Source organism: Cupressus sempervirens, chromosome 2, assembly GCF_028749045.1.
Source record: "Cupressus sempervirens isolate cs-2001-9-10 chromosome 2, ASM2874904v1, whole genome shotgun sequence".
NCBI lineage: Eukaryota > Viridiplantae > Streptophyta > Pinopsida > Cupressales > Cupressaceae > Cupressus > Cupressus sempervirens.
The window spans coordinates 287,268,099-287,286,879 of NC_143119.1; the positions used below are offsets into that span (position 1 = coordinate 287,268,099).

The following is an 18,781-nucleotide window of genomic DNA, read 5'->3' on the forward strand; positions in this document are numbered from 1 at the left end:
CTTCTCATCTGCCTTGAGGTGATTGCGGAACCGAAGTGCTAGAGAGGAAATAAGATGGTGTATGGATGGGCTTGTGAAATTGGTTTTGCCTTCTATTAATTATCTTCCAAATTGGGCCATAGTTATCCTCAACTCTTGTGTATATGGATCTAATAGCCTTCTTGGCCCTATCCATGCCCTCATATATATAGACCATAAAGGGCTTCTCCCAATGAAAAACTCCTAGGATAACTACAAGGGGCTCAATAAACTACAAATAATGTTCAACAAAAACAATTAATACAAAAAGCGCAGGAGAATAAGCAAAATTGCAAACAAAACAGAAAGCTGCATATAAATTAAAAGTAAATACTAAATGTTAAATTGGAATAAAGTTACTTGCACGATTATAACAAAAGGGGTAAAAAATTTGTCTCATCAAAAAATGAATTTGTTACATCTCTCCCTGTAGTGGTTGTAGCATAGGATGAGGAAGTCCACTTCTCACCAACAAATATGCAGCTTAAAGCTGCCTTTGATTTTATCATGGATTTTAGTATGAGGAAATTTGAGGCAAATCTCATGATATGAGGATATGCCAATTTCTTTTGCTCCATGTATTGCCTCATAATGCTAAGGGCTAATGTATGATTGAGACAAATTTGCAGATGTTTTTGGCTCTTTTAATGCATGCTTTCACCTATTCAAGCTTACCAGTATCCTCCAACATGAGGTCAAGGCAATGTGTCGTATATGGAGACCAATTTTTTTGGGTGCCTATCCATCAAGACTTTACCTGCAATAATTTTAAGTTAATTAGAAATTCAAATGTGATAAGACAATTTAAAAATTAAAATAGATTCATGGATGTCTCTTCATCAAAAATTTAAAGTTTAGCCTCAACACCCAAGTTGTTGCTTTATTTGTCACCACTTGCACTGCATTTTCGTTCCTCTCCTCACGCATGACCTCACGTAAGTATGTGACATTTTTCACATGTGAGGAAGCATCAATTGACTTATAAACATGGTGTATCCTGAAACTAAATCAAAATAATTATTAAATATCACAGATCAATCAACAAATCAAAATTTACATTATTTAATGTATTTAGGGAAGTAGAATGATCAATCACCCCGTAGGAAACAAGAAAAATTAGGAGTGTTCTATTCCTCCAATTTGTCCAACCATTTGTCATGATGGTGCAATCCTTTTGGCTTTGAGACTATTGGTGGTCCTTTAGGTCAACTTTCATATCATCAACCATTTCTAACAAAAGGGGGGCACTTAAGTCAACATCAAGAGGGGCGTCAAACTCCACCCCACAAATAGTTATCTCTGCCATGCCTTGCTAGTAAGGAGAACTGTCACAAATAGGTTAATAACAAGGTTGCATGGGTACGTGGGTACGGGAACGGGAGCGGGTACGGGTACGCATATTTTTCAAAACAGGGGATGGGGGTACGTGTGTAAGCCTAATTTTTTCTATATAATTAATATTTTATAGAAAATATAAAAATCAAAATATCTGTCATGAGTCATGACATTGAGCATTCAAAACAAGAAATTTGAAAATATAAGCCATAAGTCAAATATATATATATATATATATATATATATGTGCTATTGCTGAATGTTTAAAGTATTTTTCATAATTGGGGACGGAGGTACTTGGGTATGTCAAACTTACTTAAAAATTACACTTTTATATTTATAAAAAATCTGATTTTATGAGTCATGACAATGGTTTTTCAAAACAAGAACAGTGATAAAGTTTGCAAATGTAATGTACTGTTTTCAGTTTCATATGTTTGAAATAATAATACATGATAAATGCTTAGATGCATAACAAAGAAGGCAGACTTTAAACATGAACAAGAAGATCCTAAACCATATGACAATGACATATTGCAAATGATAAACTTTTAACTTGAACAGTGAAAGTTTATTGTTAATGAGTATCAAAGTTTCAAACTGATTTGGTATTGAATTAAGTTTGATAAACAACAAGCTAATACAAAAACAAAAAGCCAAAAAAAAATAAATTAGAATCTTAATCAAGGTCCTTAGCTATGATGCTCTCCACCGAGTACCCGGTACGTGGGATACGTGTACCCGGTACTTGGGTACATGGGTACGAGTACCAGGGGTGTGGGTACGAGTACCCATGCAACCTTAGTTAATAATAAGTTAATAAGTGGGTGAAAGGGGCTAGATTGATTGGAAATCAATCTACTTAGTGGCAACTCATGGAACATTGGTTTAACTAGCCATGCATTGTGGTTTGCAACTAGCAAACAACAAATGGTATGAACATGAATTCATTAAGAATCTTCACATTTCTTCGTATTAATCAAAACTTGGAGAAGTAGAAATCATGCACCATTCTGAAACATGGTCATTAGTACAATTTATGATTTCCTCCTATTAGTTTCTTGCTCCTATTATTAATGACTAATTAACTAACTCGTTACAGAGGAGTTAGATGATGGGTATCTTCAAAAATACATTCATAAGTGGGTGGAAGGGTATCTTAAAAACTACATTCAAGGCAACAAAAGGAATGGGTAAAATGGTTGCAAAAGGAATGGGTAAAAGGGTAACATCTTGGCAAGTTCTATTACAATTCTACATGCCACATGTCAATTAAGAAGTCACTATTCATGGCTCTCTATGGTTATGAGCCTCTGAACTTCATGAATTTGTTATTTAGAGATAGTAGGGTGCCTAATGTCATGGATTTTTACAGTAGAGTTAGGATGTCATGAAATTCTTGAAGAATATTTCGAAACATGCCCAATTCAGTAAAAACAATATGCAGATCAAAATTGCATTGAGCAACTTTCAAGGTTGGCGACATGGTTATGTGAAATTACAACCCTACTAATAGTCCACTTTCAAGAAGAGTGGATCAAAGAAGCTAAAGCCCCAATTTTATGACCCATTCATAATTTGCGAGAGGATTGGAGAAGTGGCTTTCAAGTTGGAATTACCAACAAACAAGGTGTATAATGTTTTTCTTTTGAGTTGCTATTGTTGGACAAGGAAGAAAAACTAATTCTTATTCTAGAGGTTGTCAATGACATCAGAGAGTTTTGTCAGTAAATACTTTGTTAAGTGGATGAACTTGCTAGCTAAGGATACTACCATAGAGATCATGTTGATTTTGTAGCATTCGGAGGTGATTTTGCTTAAGGACAAACAATTTTGGGAAGGTGGGATGTAACATTCCCTTGTTAGGCCTAAAGAATTGGCAATTGTTAGCTTTTCATTTAGTTTCCCCTAGGTTAACTTGTTTAAGGGGGCTCTTGGGTTCTCTTTGTTGTGTAGTTACTTTCAAGTTTTTGTGGTTGGTCAAGCTTGGGCCTCAATGTGTAATGCAATGATGTGATTTCAGATGGGTTTAGCTCCACCTTTGTTGGAGCTCATACCTATTTATAGTCTGTCACCCTTTTCAACTCAATTTGAGTTCCTTATAGTTGACAATACCTCAACACCTCAACACCTTCAATTTCACAATTTATTGATCAATTTCCTATTCTACAATATAATGAGGTAAAATTTTAATTAAATGCTAAGCCTCTAACTTATGTATTTTAGCATTGAATTATTAAATATAACCTTGGAAAGCATACCCACTTTGATTAAATTAAAATATTTCAATATTTCTTGAAGTGAATGTCTGATTGGGTTGTGGATATTGTGGCCTTAATTAATTAGGATCTTTGTGATCGACTCATACACGTGCATGAGAATTTCATATATGAGTATGTGCGATTTTTGTGGGGCTTGGGTATGTGTGTAGAATTTTTATGTACAAAAAAATACAAAATTATAGAACTAATCATTTGATAATGATACTCCATCATTGAATCTTGATCAATGCCAAATGCCAAAGCTAAATATTAAATGACAAGTGAATAAACCTTAAAGACAGAATAACAACATCGAATACACACTATGTAAACTCAAAGTTGTAGTGTACTTCAAAAATCAAATGGGGTTTTAGGAGCAGCACCTCTCGTAGGTCTTAGTTGCAAGACAGGGCAAGGTCGAGGGCCATGCTCCCACCACCAAGGTCAAACTAAGACTTAGAAAACCACATAGAACTTCATGGTGTACATCATTTTATGGCCTCATAAATGTTTGTTTTAGGTCCACGAATGATCCAAAAAGCACTTGTCCTTCAAAATGCCAAAATAGAGAGAAAATAAGTTGAGAGCAAAAGAGCAAACAAAATGATATGTTTTTAGGTCGAATAGTCTCATAAATAGTTGTTTAGGGTTTTTAGCAAAAAATAAATCAAAAGACATTTTTAATGTTTTTTGAGTGCACATCTTGGACGCATCCAAAGTGCATCAAACCGGTGCCCATTTGGACTTGATGCACAAGGGTAGGGTGTGCATCCGACAACTAAGATTACTATCATATTCTCCACTTGGGCATTGTAGTTAAGGATAAAACTCAATTGTGAGAATATTTGGATGGGAATATTGCATAATTTTCTATTGGAGCTCTTTGGAGATGAGGATTATCATCTTTAAAGGTGAAAGATCCTTCCAGGTTGATTGCAATTAGTCTTATTTAGAGGCTAATTGAATTTGTCATTATGGTGATATTGTGAAGATTCAAAGATCTTTGGTTTTGAAAACACTGATGATTTTAAAATGGTTGCATTGTTCTCTAAGTTTTAGGTTTGTTATGATGGTTTTTGAAGAGATTTGTGTGCTTAGTGATTAATTTGTAGTTGTTAGCTGTCAGTATAGACATGTATTGGGTTCTCATTTTCGCTTAAGGGTGATGATTAGCCCAGTTATAAACTTACCAATTTGTGAAGGTTAACTAGTATTCCCCAAACCCTCTATAAGGCAAAATAGTACTCAACCAACTTGAAGACTTCCCAAATGATTAGGATGGGTGACCTAGGCCAAAACAAGGTGGATTCAAAAGGTTCCAAATTATTTTTGTTCCTCAAGCATCTTCCAACACCTAAATCTCTTCAAACTGCATTCTAGGCCTAGTTGCTCCTATTAGGTCTCCAACGAGATAGAAGCTTGGATTTCTCTCAACTTTCCAAAGTACTAACCTAACTCTATAGGGTTTCAGATACCCTTTTGGCCCTACTACAACATATCCAAAGCCAAGTCTAGGTTGTTTTAGACAAAACCCAAATTTCTTAGACTGTCCTCAAATAAGCATGAAATAAGATGATTTTCCAAAGCAACTACAAGCAATACTTACTTTCTGCCTACGAGACTTTCAACAGTCCCTTCATATGACTTCAAACTACCAAATCTCCGATCAATTTGGTCCTTGGATGCCCCAAATTGCTCCTTAAAACCCTATTAGACTAGGGCTTTCTAATTAGGTGCTGTCCCAACACTTCTGGGATTAAACAAGGGTGGATTCACCTTGTATAGGGTGTGTCTAGATACCTCAAAACATAAAACTTACCCCTCTTCAGAGAGATTCTTTACTGCTGCTCCATACCTACCTTTCCATTATCCCTTAACACTTCCTTCTTGGGTGATCACCTTCAAACAAACTCTCATCTGCACATGTAAGTGTTAGAATAGTATTGTACAAGTCAGGTATGAGTCATTCCATGAGAATCAGTAAGGTCATCCATGGAATGATCATCCAAACATTAGGTCTTGTGAAAAACTAATCAAAAGAGCACTACTTCTAATGGCAATCAACACTATCTTGTAAAACCAGAGACAAACAATGGACTTCAAAGCATTTAGAATGGATCCACACAAAATACAGTGTGCACCTAGGTTAGAACATCCTCTATCACAAAACTATATGGAAAAACCTTTAAAATTGCATCAAAATGGAGTTTTTATTGATTTTTCTTGCAGAGTCCGTACAATGAATGATTCCCAGTGCTGCTCTCTGTACAATGCCTCCAACTTGACTGAATAACCTCCCTAACAACCACCCCAACCGATTTGGATTGGTTTCCATGCTTAGTTATGCCCAACACTCCTTAAAACTAATTTCCCTTCAAAATGAACTAACTGTTGGGATTCAAACATATGAATTCTCCAACTTACAATTTATTCAATAAAACAACTATTTAACTTTTCAAACTTGTCCATTGGGTCCTCAAGACCGATTTAACCAATCCTAGACCTTCGTAAGATTTCTCAAAACTTATTTGAATGCATGTTTCCTTTCTACCCCTATTTCATTATTAAAGATTCTACAATCCGTAAAAGGCCCTTTAGGATTCATTACATTTTTAACATCCTTAAAGCCTCCTAAGGCCATGATTGGCTTCAAAACATGCCAATTTATTGGTTCACACTCTTCCTTGCCTTTAATCCATCCTTTGTCTTCTTTATGGATCCTTGCATGTCTTGATGCTCCTGCATCATACTCCCCTCCTCCATTGAAACTCTTGTCCCAAGAGTTGATCTTCTTAGCCAAGCACTAATCTTTGGTGACTTCTGGTATGCAGGGGTGAGGTATTCTCCCAAGGTGACCTGCCTCTTCATAAATGTCCTGCATTCACACACAAAGAATTAGTAAAACAATTTCCATTTGCTGACTGACCGGATGAAGGACAGTAAGATGGTTTCAATGCCTTCACTTCTGATTCATTCCTTGGAGAAAACATCTGTCTCCCCATTTCTTCTTTAGGTCTAGGTGGTGACTCCATTATAGGACATTTAGCTGCCCCAACTTGCTCAAAGGTCAGATCCCAAAACTCTCCCCTTTTAGGACTGTTTTGACTGCTCTGTGACTGCACTCCCTTACTGCTGTACCATCCAGTATCATACTGTACCTGCACATTTATTTCCTGCCCAAAACACATGACAGCTGGTTCTTCTTGCTCTTTTGACAAGGGCTGTAACTCATATCTCCTGCCTTCATGATGGACCAAGTACTTGTTTGTGAAACCATCATGGATAACTCTCTAGACCATCGCCAAGGTCTTCCTAAAATCAAATGTCCACAACTCATATTGAGAACATCACACCATACCTTGTCCCTGTACTTTCCAACTGAGAACTCAATCATGACTTGATCACTAACTAGCATATTCTGATTCATGTTCACCCAAGTTGCATAATATGGTTGAGGACGTGGAAAAGTTTTTAGATTCAACTTCCTAACAACTTCACGAGACACTACATTATGACTTGCTCATAATGAATTGACATACTTTACTTTGGATCAAACAATTGGATCTGAAGATGCTTGGATTGTGTGGTTTTCTTTTTCCCATTAGCAAACATTCTTCCTCTTCAGGTAAAACCAAAATGTTTCTGGATTCCTCCTCTTCTTTCGGTTCCTTGGGTTAGATTGACTCTCTTATCCCTGCCCTTGTCTTCAATCCATTTAGGACACCTATATAACTGATGGCCCACTTCATTACAAGTAAAGCATCTCCTTGTGAACACTCCATCATCTCTTCCTCCACATCTTCCTCCCCTACATCCTCCTTTATAGCCTCCTCTGGTCTCTGATGTGTATGGTTTATCCTTGTCTTTATCACTGCTGTTTTGAAAATCAGTAGAACCTCTACCACCTCCTCCTCTCATTGATGAACCTACTCTTGTGTTACTTTGTCTCTCTTGCCTTCTTGTGATCTTTTCCTTAGCCTTGATGGCCAATTTGTAACATTCTTCAACTGATCTAGGGGTAGCAAGACTAAGTTCATCTTGGGTATTGAACCTAAGCTCCCCCATGTACCTTGCAATCTTTTCTTCAACATCTTCATCATGACTTACCCTTATGTCCAATTTATGAAACTCCTCAGTGTACTTCTGTACATCCATGTCTTTTTGCTTAAGACCTTGTAAATCAATAGAAGGTAGAATATTAAACCCACTTCATAACAAGTAAAGCATCCATGTCTTTCTGCTTTACTTCCATGCTCACTCATAGAAGGTAGTGTACTTTTGTACATCCATGTCTTTCTGCTTTACATCCATGCTCCACCGATTTGATGAAAGTAGAATATTAAACCCTTCAAGAACCCCAAATCAACCATAGATTTCAATATCAACACAATTTCTTCAACATGATAGAGGCATTAACACATTTGAAATAAACTCTATTCTGGTCATGAAAATACAATCATAAACAGTCATCAATAACTCTTCAAATATTCATAATCAAGTAAATCTCACCGTTCATATTGTAGAATGGGTAATAATATATCATTTCTCCAATTTATAGCAAGCTCCAACAGTGCAATAAAAAAGTTATGATTGTTTTCCCAAAACTGGTCACTGTGAATCAGAGTTTTGGGCAGTTACAAACAGTTTTCACCGAAATTTTGATAACTTCCCCAATATTGCACGAAATCATCTCAAACCAAAAGTAATGGAAAGCTTATTCAATGTACTAAACTACCATAATAGAAATGCACTTGTTTCTAGGCTGTACATGGCCGTACAAGACCTGAAAACAAGAGGACAAGCTTATATTTTTGGAAAGGCATTTTAGTTAGCTTTCTTTTGGTTTTAGTTTGGTTGAATTCAATTAATTGTTGCAGAAGTTATGGCCGTTTTGGTGAATGCAGCTCTGAGTCTGTCCTAGAGTTGGCAGTTTTAGTAAAAGTTTAATAACTTTTGTTCTATTGAATGAATTTGGCTATAAATGTGGAGAAACATCTGTAGTTTATCATTACTTAGTCTCATGAAAGTATTTTTATTCATTACTTCATTTGTGAAAGTTATGATCATCTCTTCTCATGTGGAAAATTCTGTCCTAGTTTGTTGATTCGTTAAAAGTTTGCAAAATGTGCTATATTGCCTAGATAAGTTATGAAGTTGAAAACCATTAATAACTTGCAATTTGGGAAAACCACCAAGTAACATGCTATCTCTTTTCACTCATATGAAGTGAGCTTGGTTAAGAGCCAACCCTGTTAAAGGTTACAAAACACACTGTTAGCTGTGATTCTGTTAAAGGATTTAATCACCCTATTAAGAGTGGCCTTGTTAGAGTTCTTTAGGTCATTATTCCATTAGAATATCACCTTGATTAAAGGATTTACAATATGACTGTTAGGTCAACCTTGATTAAAGGATTTTTACTACCACAATGGTTAGAAAGTAACAACTAGGTTTGATTTGATAAAATACAACTCACTTTGTAAATTAAGATCTCCATTCGACTTATTCCTGGTTCATTGACTGGACTTCATCACATTTTCCATCACTGATCTACTTAGCAACCCTTCAAGCAATCACTCTTCACCAACTTCTTACTTTTCGTCTGCAACTCTGTTCTTCACAAGTTCTCTCCAAATTCACCAATCATAGAACATCTCCTGTGCCTCCTTAAATAGGTAGCTTTGATCTTTTGCTGCTTAAACATAACTGTAGAGCTTAGGGTTTGATCAGATTCCTTGAATTTGTTCATCGTTTTGTCCTACTTATTTCTTGAAACTTCTAGAAACTTTTCATTAAATCCTCACCTTAGATCGCGTAACAAACTTAATTCATGCATTAAATACACCAGCTCATCAATCCTTAACATTTATTTGTTTTGTTTAATTCGTAAATACAATTATGTCGGCCACAAATATTCATTCTTTCACAAACTGTTAATTTGTTGACACTCGGTCATCACTATGTTCTTCATCTCAGGCATCACTTGGTAGCTTGGTCTCTATTGTTTTGTTTCCCTTGGCTTACAATGACTTGCTTGGCCTTCATTGCACTCGGTCGTTTCTTCAGTTTTCTTCTTCATCTTGCTCAACCATAACTATCACTCGACTAATATTGTTCGCTTGGCTATCTCTTATGTTCCTTAATCTTTTGCTTAAACTTCTACATTGACCTAGTATACTGTCACTTGATCAAGCTTAGTGTTTTACTCAATTTCTTGTCTTTCATCAAACATCTCTTCTACACTTCAACTCATCTGTCTTCTTCACTTTATACAATGATAAAAAAAAAAACATTATCTTGTCAAATACTAACTGATCAAATACTAATTGATCAAGTGCCCATTGTAATTCCATCATACTTACTCCTCTTTACTCAACAACTCTACTAGGTTCATCTACTCTACTATGTTCATCTACTCTACTAGGTTCATCTAGTTATCTCCTATTTTCAAATCTTCTTTCAACAATCAACTAATATGACAGTCTATACTGTTAGCAAATGTCTTACCAGTAAGGTTTGTCATCAATGACAATATAACAATTGTTCCAATTGTAGTTTCCAACATCTACTATTCTTAGGTATGCAATCTATTAGAACTCTTAAGGCATTTTGTAGGTGTTCGGATTAATTTTCTAGAGACATAATATCAGTATGGGAAATTTTTGTGAGTTCTAAAATACACTTTTGTTCCATTATTTGCAATAGGTTTTGGGTAGAGCTATGTGGCACCTCTCTTAAAGGCTTACAAATTGAAGCATTCTCTTGTTGCTAAGGGACCATGACCAAACAAAAACATTTTAAGACCTTCCATTCTGATATGTGCAAACAAAATCTTTTGTGCCTCACTGAATTGATGCACACTGAAGCAAACTATTTGTTAAATTTACTTGTCAATATCTTAGCATCTATTTGTCATAAAAACAGTCTACTAGCTTATATTGTTCCAACTTAAAAGGGTTTCTATTGGGCTCCTTAACCTTACCTTTTTTAATAATATTTTGGAGCTTTGTTTGTTTGTCTTGGGTTGCTTCTCACTGAACCGATCCTTATTCTTGCTTCTTTTGTGCACGGTCTTTCTCCTCTGGGTTTCTAAGAATGAGCATATATCACCTTATTTATGTATTATTGATCTTAATGAGCACCTAATGTTATTTAATGAGGCTTTTGTGGATTTGCATAAAATCCTAGTGTTTGTTGGATGAGCCAACTCTTCTTGTAAATATTCATCTTCTTCAGTTATCTTCCTCAAGTCTTGATTTCACCTTAGGATGAGATTCCCCTTTTGGGATCTTGTTTGCCATCATGCAAATCTACAAACAATTATCTTTAACACTGGGATATTAAACTGTGTTGTTGCTGATATGAACTGGAAACTTACAGACATATATGTTCTTAGATTTTACTTTGAATTGACAAACCTGAATGCAGTTGGTGCTAGAATAACTGTAGTTTATGTTTCTGGGAATGGAGGAGTTGTATTGTTGCATGTAACAAAGATGGAACAAGCATAACAGAACCACCACTATTCAATCAGCATAAAGCTTTTAACCAATAAAATGTACCGTGGGGAAATCAATTGGATTTGGCAGATACTCAATTAACTTCTTTTGGCCATAAGTAGGTTTCAGGAGCTTGGATAGAGTGTGTATACTAATGTCAAATTATTCAACTTGTCTATACTAACACCGACTGAACTCTGGCTGAATTCTTCAATCCACTCACTCCTAAAAAGCCTCTTACAAATGTCATTCTTGGAAGTGTCCTTTCATATGCCAAAAGATTGACAAGCTTTGAGGAAAATGAAATTTTCCTTCACTCTGGTTACTTTGTCTTCTTGTATGTGATGTGGAGGATTGCCAGAGACATAGACAGAACTGCATTATGACTAATGAAACCACCATGTCAGATAGGAAACTGCCACAGTTGCAATTGAAACAACCATGATGCAAATGCGATTGCCAGTCTTTTACTTCTTACCAGTTCGTCTCCAAACAAAACAGTTAATGTTTCGTCTTTGTTTTTTATAAGTATTGGTGTTTAATGAAGTGATCTGTTTTTTATCCTCATGGTGATTACTACCAAAGCATCCCTACACAGAGAAAGGCTTATGCTTTATTTTGATGATGTGGGGTGTTTACTCTTCGAACAGCAGAGACAGGTATCGATAGGGTTTTCACTACAGCCTGCATTTCACTGGATGTGCATGTTCAGGAAGTTATGAGGGGGAATATTGGCTTCCCTATTACGATTGTCTAGCCTAACCCCACTTATTATTGTTTGTGTTCTGAGGAGCATTATTGAACTTTGCATTGGCCCTTTTAGATACTAGAGGATGATGTGATTGGTTCTCTAAGCTTGCATTTTTGAAGGAGCAGTATTGAACCTTCCACTGGCGCTTTTCAATAATAGAGAATGATGTGATTCGCTCTCTATAACTGTTCCTTTCTATAAATGTGTGTTATAGCTGGCTGTCATTCTAATTGCCTCCTTTAATTTTCATCAGCTTAATGTACCCACTTCCTCAATCATAGCTATCTGATCACAAAAAGTAGACCTCTTCAGTTATATTTATGTCTCTATATTTTACAAGAACTCGTTTTGAGATTTTTGACATTGTTCAATTAATATATTACTCAAGCATTTGTATTTAAGATTGGAAATCTTTATATGTAAGTATGATTTAATTAATATATCATGCATGACTTAAATAATAGTATATTTAAGCATGATATCATATTGTGGGCTAAATGCTTATATTTTGAGACCAGGCCGGATGCTGCTTTGTATGAGGGACAGGCCAAATGGTGATAGTTATGGTCATGCTTCTTTGCAGCGACAGTTCAGCCATGGTCATGATCATAATGATGAAAGAGGAGGTTCTTCTAGTGGAACCCGGGTTTCTCATTTTCTTCCTACTTCTCGCAGGATCGTGCAGTTTTCAAATGGAAAGGTAGATGAAGCTTCCATATTTGAGTCATTAGCATTTTCATTTTATTAAATTTGTCATTGTCTCTCTATGGCTTAAATTTCAACTTGGGATTATATTTTATATTGATTTGAAAGGGAAAAATATATTATAACTTGATGTTTCTATCATGTTAAATTTCAAGTAAAGGATACGAGGCATATGAACAGAAAACTTAAAAACTAAATCTTCACAAAAAAAATCCTTCTAAATGAATGTCTGGTTGATTTGGTCATCTAATTGCAGCATTATAGGAGAATAACTTTTTAGTGTTCACCTTGTGTAATGTCCCCTTGTTTTGATTTTTAAGAATTATAGACTATTAACTCACAAAATCAATTGCAAAAGGCTTCTTTCCAAACCATACTCTGAAAATCCTTTATAATACTTAGGTTGATAATAATTAATGCTTTGTAATGTAAATGATTATATTATTGATACCGCTTATATTATGACAATCTTGAACACATTATGATATAGTACTTGTTACATGATCAATATCAAAATATGCTATAGTGAATATTGCGGTTATTGGAATCTGCAATAAGGTAGAGAGAACTCTGCTATCTCCAATATGGATTGTGAGGATTATGCAATGAGGGTCTCTTGTCTGCTTAGAGGAATTCAAACTTATCTAGAAGAAGATCTAATTTTGCTGAACAAGAGGAACAAAGTAAGGAGTGGGAAAAGATTTAGAAGCCAAAAGTGAGGGATTGTGGGTTTGGCTGAAAAATGGGAAAGCTCAAATCAATGAGAATATCCCAAATAAGTAATAGGAAATAGGGGCCCCATAGGATCACTTAAGTGTAGTAAGCTGGAATTGTAGAGGTTACTTGTGGCTAAGAGGTGTTGGGTTGGGGCCCATAGCTGAGGGGAAGGATAATATTTATCCTTATTGAAAGAAATGAAACATGAAGGGTGCATGGTTCCAAATTTCGATGGTTACAAGAAATTTTCAGTATAATAAATTTGGTAAAGGTCATGTAGGAATCATAGTGTTTATCAAGGAAAAGTGGTACGACTTTGTAAAAGTGGTAAAAGATATGGTGTTGGGTTGGGGCCCTGTTAGCCCTATTTTGAGGCACCATTATTCTTGATTTTTCTAAGCTTTCTCTAAGCATGCTCAATTCAGTTATCAAAGTCTCTTGCCTTCATCGCATGTTTTCCCGGTCACCAAAAAACATTGTACAAAATTACCCGTGCTATTTGTCACATCTTGTGTATTCTGAATCCCTTTGAACCTTGGTTCAAAGTAGTTCAAAGAAGTTCAACCGAAGGGATTTATACTAACCATTTTCCTGCAGGTAATGTGCGCCAAGGACTACAAAATGTTCCTTTGAACTACTTCGAACCTCTTTGAATCTCGGTTTGAAGCAGTTCGAAGTGGTTCTATAACTAAGGCTTTTCGGAAGAAAGTGTTTATGGTTGGCTGTAAGCTCCTGGTTCCCAAGGCATTAATTGACATGTTAGGAGGTAATGATTAAAAGGTGCGCCTTAATTTCAAGCGGGAGGAAAGCTGTCATCATGACTTAAGATGGGAAATCTTTCGCTCGAGAAGAATATTAAGTGTTAGATGAAAGTAATCACTGTCAGAACAACCACAAAGGGAAGTTATTTAATAAGAGGTCTTGTCAAAGGGTTTCAAACATGCGAACCCAGCTGAAATTGATATTGACACTGAAGGTCTTAAGGTTACTTATGTCGAATTAGGAACTATTAATAGGAGCACAGGTATTCAATTTTTCAAATTCTCTGCGGACCACATGCTAACCCGGTCAGAAAAAGATAGTAAAGAAAAGAAGGAACTCAGGGCATTGGTAGTGACCATGGCTGCCTACATAGATTCATTGATGAATCTTGGGGCCCTTCCAGTGGTTCAGACCCCATAGTCCTTTGATCCTAATTCCGTAGACAACCAACAATTGGTTAAACAAATGCAAAAAGGGAAACTGCTTTCGGATGCAATGCAGGACTGGATAACTTCAATTCTTAATGAGGGCAACAAATTTATTCTAGATTTCACTACTACATATGTTGAAGGGGAGACACTTTTGGGTGAAATTCAAACTCTTACACTAGGATGGGAGTTTGATCGAAACCGATATCAGGCCATTGTATTTCAGATTACTGAAGTTGAGAAATACGAGATTCTCAAATTTTTGAGCGAAAACCCTATGAGGACTGTAGATTCCTGTATGTTGTTTATCCTAAAAAATAATATGGGCTAGAAAGAATCAATCTACAGGGAGGCTATTAAAGAAATGCAAACCCTTGAGAATAAGATTGCCGGGATGCATGAAGAGCTTTTAAAGGATATGAGCGTGGTAAACCCTACAGGAATTCCGCAGTTCGATGATGGCAATATGGATTCTGAGGCACTGACAAAAAGCTTCAATGATGCAATTATGAAGATTAAAGACACAGACACACCTATTGCTAGTGATTTCAACATGCTAGCAAATATTGAATCTATGCTGTATTTGAACAGAAATGTCATGCCACGGCCGAGTCTAAAGATCAAAGAGTTCAGGTGGCAAAAAGATGCCTGTAGATTCAAGTTGCTGAGTTTAAAGAACCCGCATTCTCATTCGATGCAAGAGTTCATGAACACCTTCAAGAGCTGGAAGTTGGTGAGGCAAACCGTGGGCGAGGAGGAGAAGATCGACGATGAAGCCTGATCGGAATGGTTACTTTCCATTGTTTCTTTTTGAAACTGTTTTTATTTACTGTAACTATTTTAACCGAAAGGTTAGGCTTTAATGGACGCCTTTTCGGATATGCTTAAAAATTATAAGTGCTGGGACATTTAGGGGTTAGAATTTAGTAAGTTAGAATATATACTTTGATAAGTTAGTTCTTTTAATATAATCAAAATAGCAATAGACAGATAGAATATGTATAAACACTCTTTTGGATGACTGTGTGCTGAAGATTTTTTTTTTTGAATATATATATAATCCTTGATTGTGCTTTAAAACTTGAGTTTGAAGCAACTTAGTCATTGTTACTTTGTGAACACATGATCTATTGTATGGGATATCTATTGCTGTTTTGCTGCTGTTTATGTTAATTTTCTTGAATGATTACTTTGGAGTTACTATAACATTGAGTTTCTTTCAGTTAAGATTGTTTTTGGTGAAAGGACTATGGGCTTTTCATTCTTTCTTGTGAACAAATAAATGTACCATCACCTCACTACCTAAGAGTACCTTATGCACTTTCTGGTAAAAGTGTGCAATTGATTTTTGATTAGTTTCCTTGAATTCATTTATAGATTTTACAAAGGGAGCTGTACCTATAAATGTAGAGAGAAAACAAATAATATGAAGTTTTCTCAACTGTTGTAAACATTATTGTGTTTTCTATATCTTGGGTATAGGGTAAATTATTGTGTAATCGGAAAAGACAATCTGTTCACTAATAGGCCCATAGCTGAGGGGAAGGATATTATTATCTTTGTTGAAACACATGAACATAAAGGATTCATGGTATTAAATTTCGTTGGTTAGAAGAAATTTTTAGTTTGGAACAAAGGGAATGAACTTGGTAAAGGTCATCGAGGAAACACAATGTTTATCAAGGAGAAGTGGTATGGCTTTGGAAAAGTGGTAAAAGAAGATTCAAACAAACAATACATATGGTTGCAGGTCACTGTAAATGAAACAATTTTCAGTTTGGTTGCTTGTTTCTTTGTTCCAAAAAACTGTAATAAGCCCAACAGGTTGTAACTTCGTCAAACACAATGTCTTCTCTAATTCATTTGTTTGACATTTCGTCAAACACTTTGCAAGCAAGAGATATATTGCATATCTAAATTCTGATTGCTTTCTAAATGCGAAACTTTAATAAATATGCTTGCAAAGAACACACCAAACATCCAACATTGAAGATGCAATTGTTTTTGTATAACACTGATTACAAATAGGAAAATATGCATCTACATCAATAAGACATTAGGGCAACAAATTCTGATATAAAACTTTGAACAGATTTTACAAACCCTACCAATGCCCTAAATATCTACTCTCAAACAATGCAAAATGTAGTAGATAGAGACCTGGAATTGCTCCAAAAATATGAATTTTCTTATAGCAAATCACTGTAATGACGACATTGTTGCAATGGTACTGTAGCAATATCCAACTTATTCCTTACTTTACAAATCTGGCCCTAGGCCACAAATTTGGCACAATGAAAAGACTGATTTGTCTTCTCCAACAGTCACAACCCTTCGGAAGGTATTTCGCCATCTCAGTTATGCAAATCAATGGGAGCGTTCGTTCCCAACGATCAATATAACAATTGCAAAAACCCTTGGCTCCACAAGCTATCCGGAAGAGCAGATGGCAACACATTCCATGCTCAACAATGAGGCTATTTATTCTTTTCCTCCAATAGTGTCATGCCCAACTTTACAAGGCAAAAACATTGCCAGCAATTTTTTTTGAAAGGTGAATTAATGAATAATACATGTAGGTCTATACTAGTTTTGGATATAACATCGAACTATGGAATGTACAAAATATAACTACTCATGTCTCGTCAAGAACACTAGGATATTTCTTATTCAATCGTTGAGTTGGAGGTATTACTTAGCACTATTGAGGATTGTTTTGAACATGTTTAAGATACCTAAGAGGAATGGTGATATTTCAGGATAAGTTTGAAGGAAGTCAATTCTAGTTAATTATTATATAGCTATAACTATTTAACGGATTTCTTACATTTTATCCTTTATCAAAAATTTATATTTTAAATTTTAATTTTTCTAACACTAAGCTTACATGCTTTTAATAACTGTTGCTTACTAACCAAGAATCTCCTCTAGCCTCTTTTATAATATTCAACATACGATCTCATGTTTAGTAAACTTATTCGTACTTAATTGAAAGATACCTAGTACTAATTAGAGGGATTATAATTTCATACTCTAAATATGTATATCCTCACATATATCATCAAAGTGATGTACGTATTCATATTTTTACATGTCTTAACTAACATATTATTTTTCAATCTCATATTTTACTTCCACATATAAATCCGATTACACATTACTTATAGTGTGCTACGTTCATTGGTCATAGTTTGTGGGGAGATTAATTAGCGAGAATATATATATATATATATATATATATATATATATATATATATATATATATATATATATATATATATATATATATTATTTGATGTATATAGTAATACACAATAATACTATTTATAATGAAATAATATAATATAAAGAAAATGAGTAGCACATTGCCTTAATCATATTACTACTAACCAATATTTACATGAACCAAATGTGATTTCACTTTATTTAAGGTTGCAAATTAAACTATTATATAGATTTATATGGAGGCATCCTAAAATATTTAATCTAGAGACTTATCGCACACCAAAAGATATATAAGCACTCCTACTTTCCTCATGACTAGTGTACCCTACGTTTTCACTAATAATTTTGTTGATTTATATCAACTATTTACCCTCCCACACTTTACTATTTAATCGATATATTTTGCTTTACAAATAAATGAATCTAATTACTAACATTTTTGTATCACTACTTCATCATCAACCACTTTATTTACTAATCATATGATAATATATTATGTAATTCTATTTGCATAATCCCATAATATGTGAAAAAAGGCAAAGGAATGTTTGTTTAATATTTATATAAAATGACACATTGTTTAATATGCAACATTTAGTAAATTATTTTACATCTATCATAGTTATATTAAAGTATTCATTAATTATTAGCATATGTTAACTATACAATCTCCATGTGTATTGTTATAACTTACTAACTAGCGAATTTAGGTTTCTAACTACTTGTCAACCTAACATCACTAATATTAGTATCTAACATCACTAACCATTAATACTATTACTATTACTTACTAACAATCTTACACCACTAAATTATGCCTAATTCTCCTCCATCCTCCCTTCTACTTCCTACATCCACGTGGCCCAACCTATACCTTTGTTAGCGCTAAAGACAAGGCACTAAACCTAGCATTCCTAACCTCCAAAATTTGTAATTAATGACTTCACCTAGAAAGGAGTGCATGAATGACATGAAAGGTAATTTGTACTTAACCTTTGGTGGCTCTTTTTTGGCGCTTAAGAGGGAGAGGGAGGGAACGGTGGGAATCACGTGATTCCCCCTTCCCAACACAATTTCACA

At 35.0% G+C, this 18,781-nt stretch overlaps 1 protein-coding gene across 1 annotated transcript in view; it reads left to right on the forward strand.

Moving 5' to 3' along the window:
• LOC149572186 (ethanolamine-phosphate cytidylyltransferase-like) overlaps window positions 1-18,781 on the forward strand; it is a 90,278-nt gene that overhangs the window by 8,864 nt on the left and 62,633 nt on the right. The window contains exon 3 of the mRNA XM_089813452.1: window positions 12,383-12,564. Within this exon, the coding sequence (XP_089669578.1) occupies window positions 12,383-12,564 (182 nt within the window). The remainder of the gene's footprint in view (window positions 1-12,382; window positions 12,565-18,781) is intronic.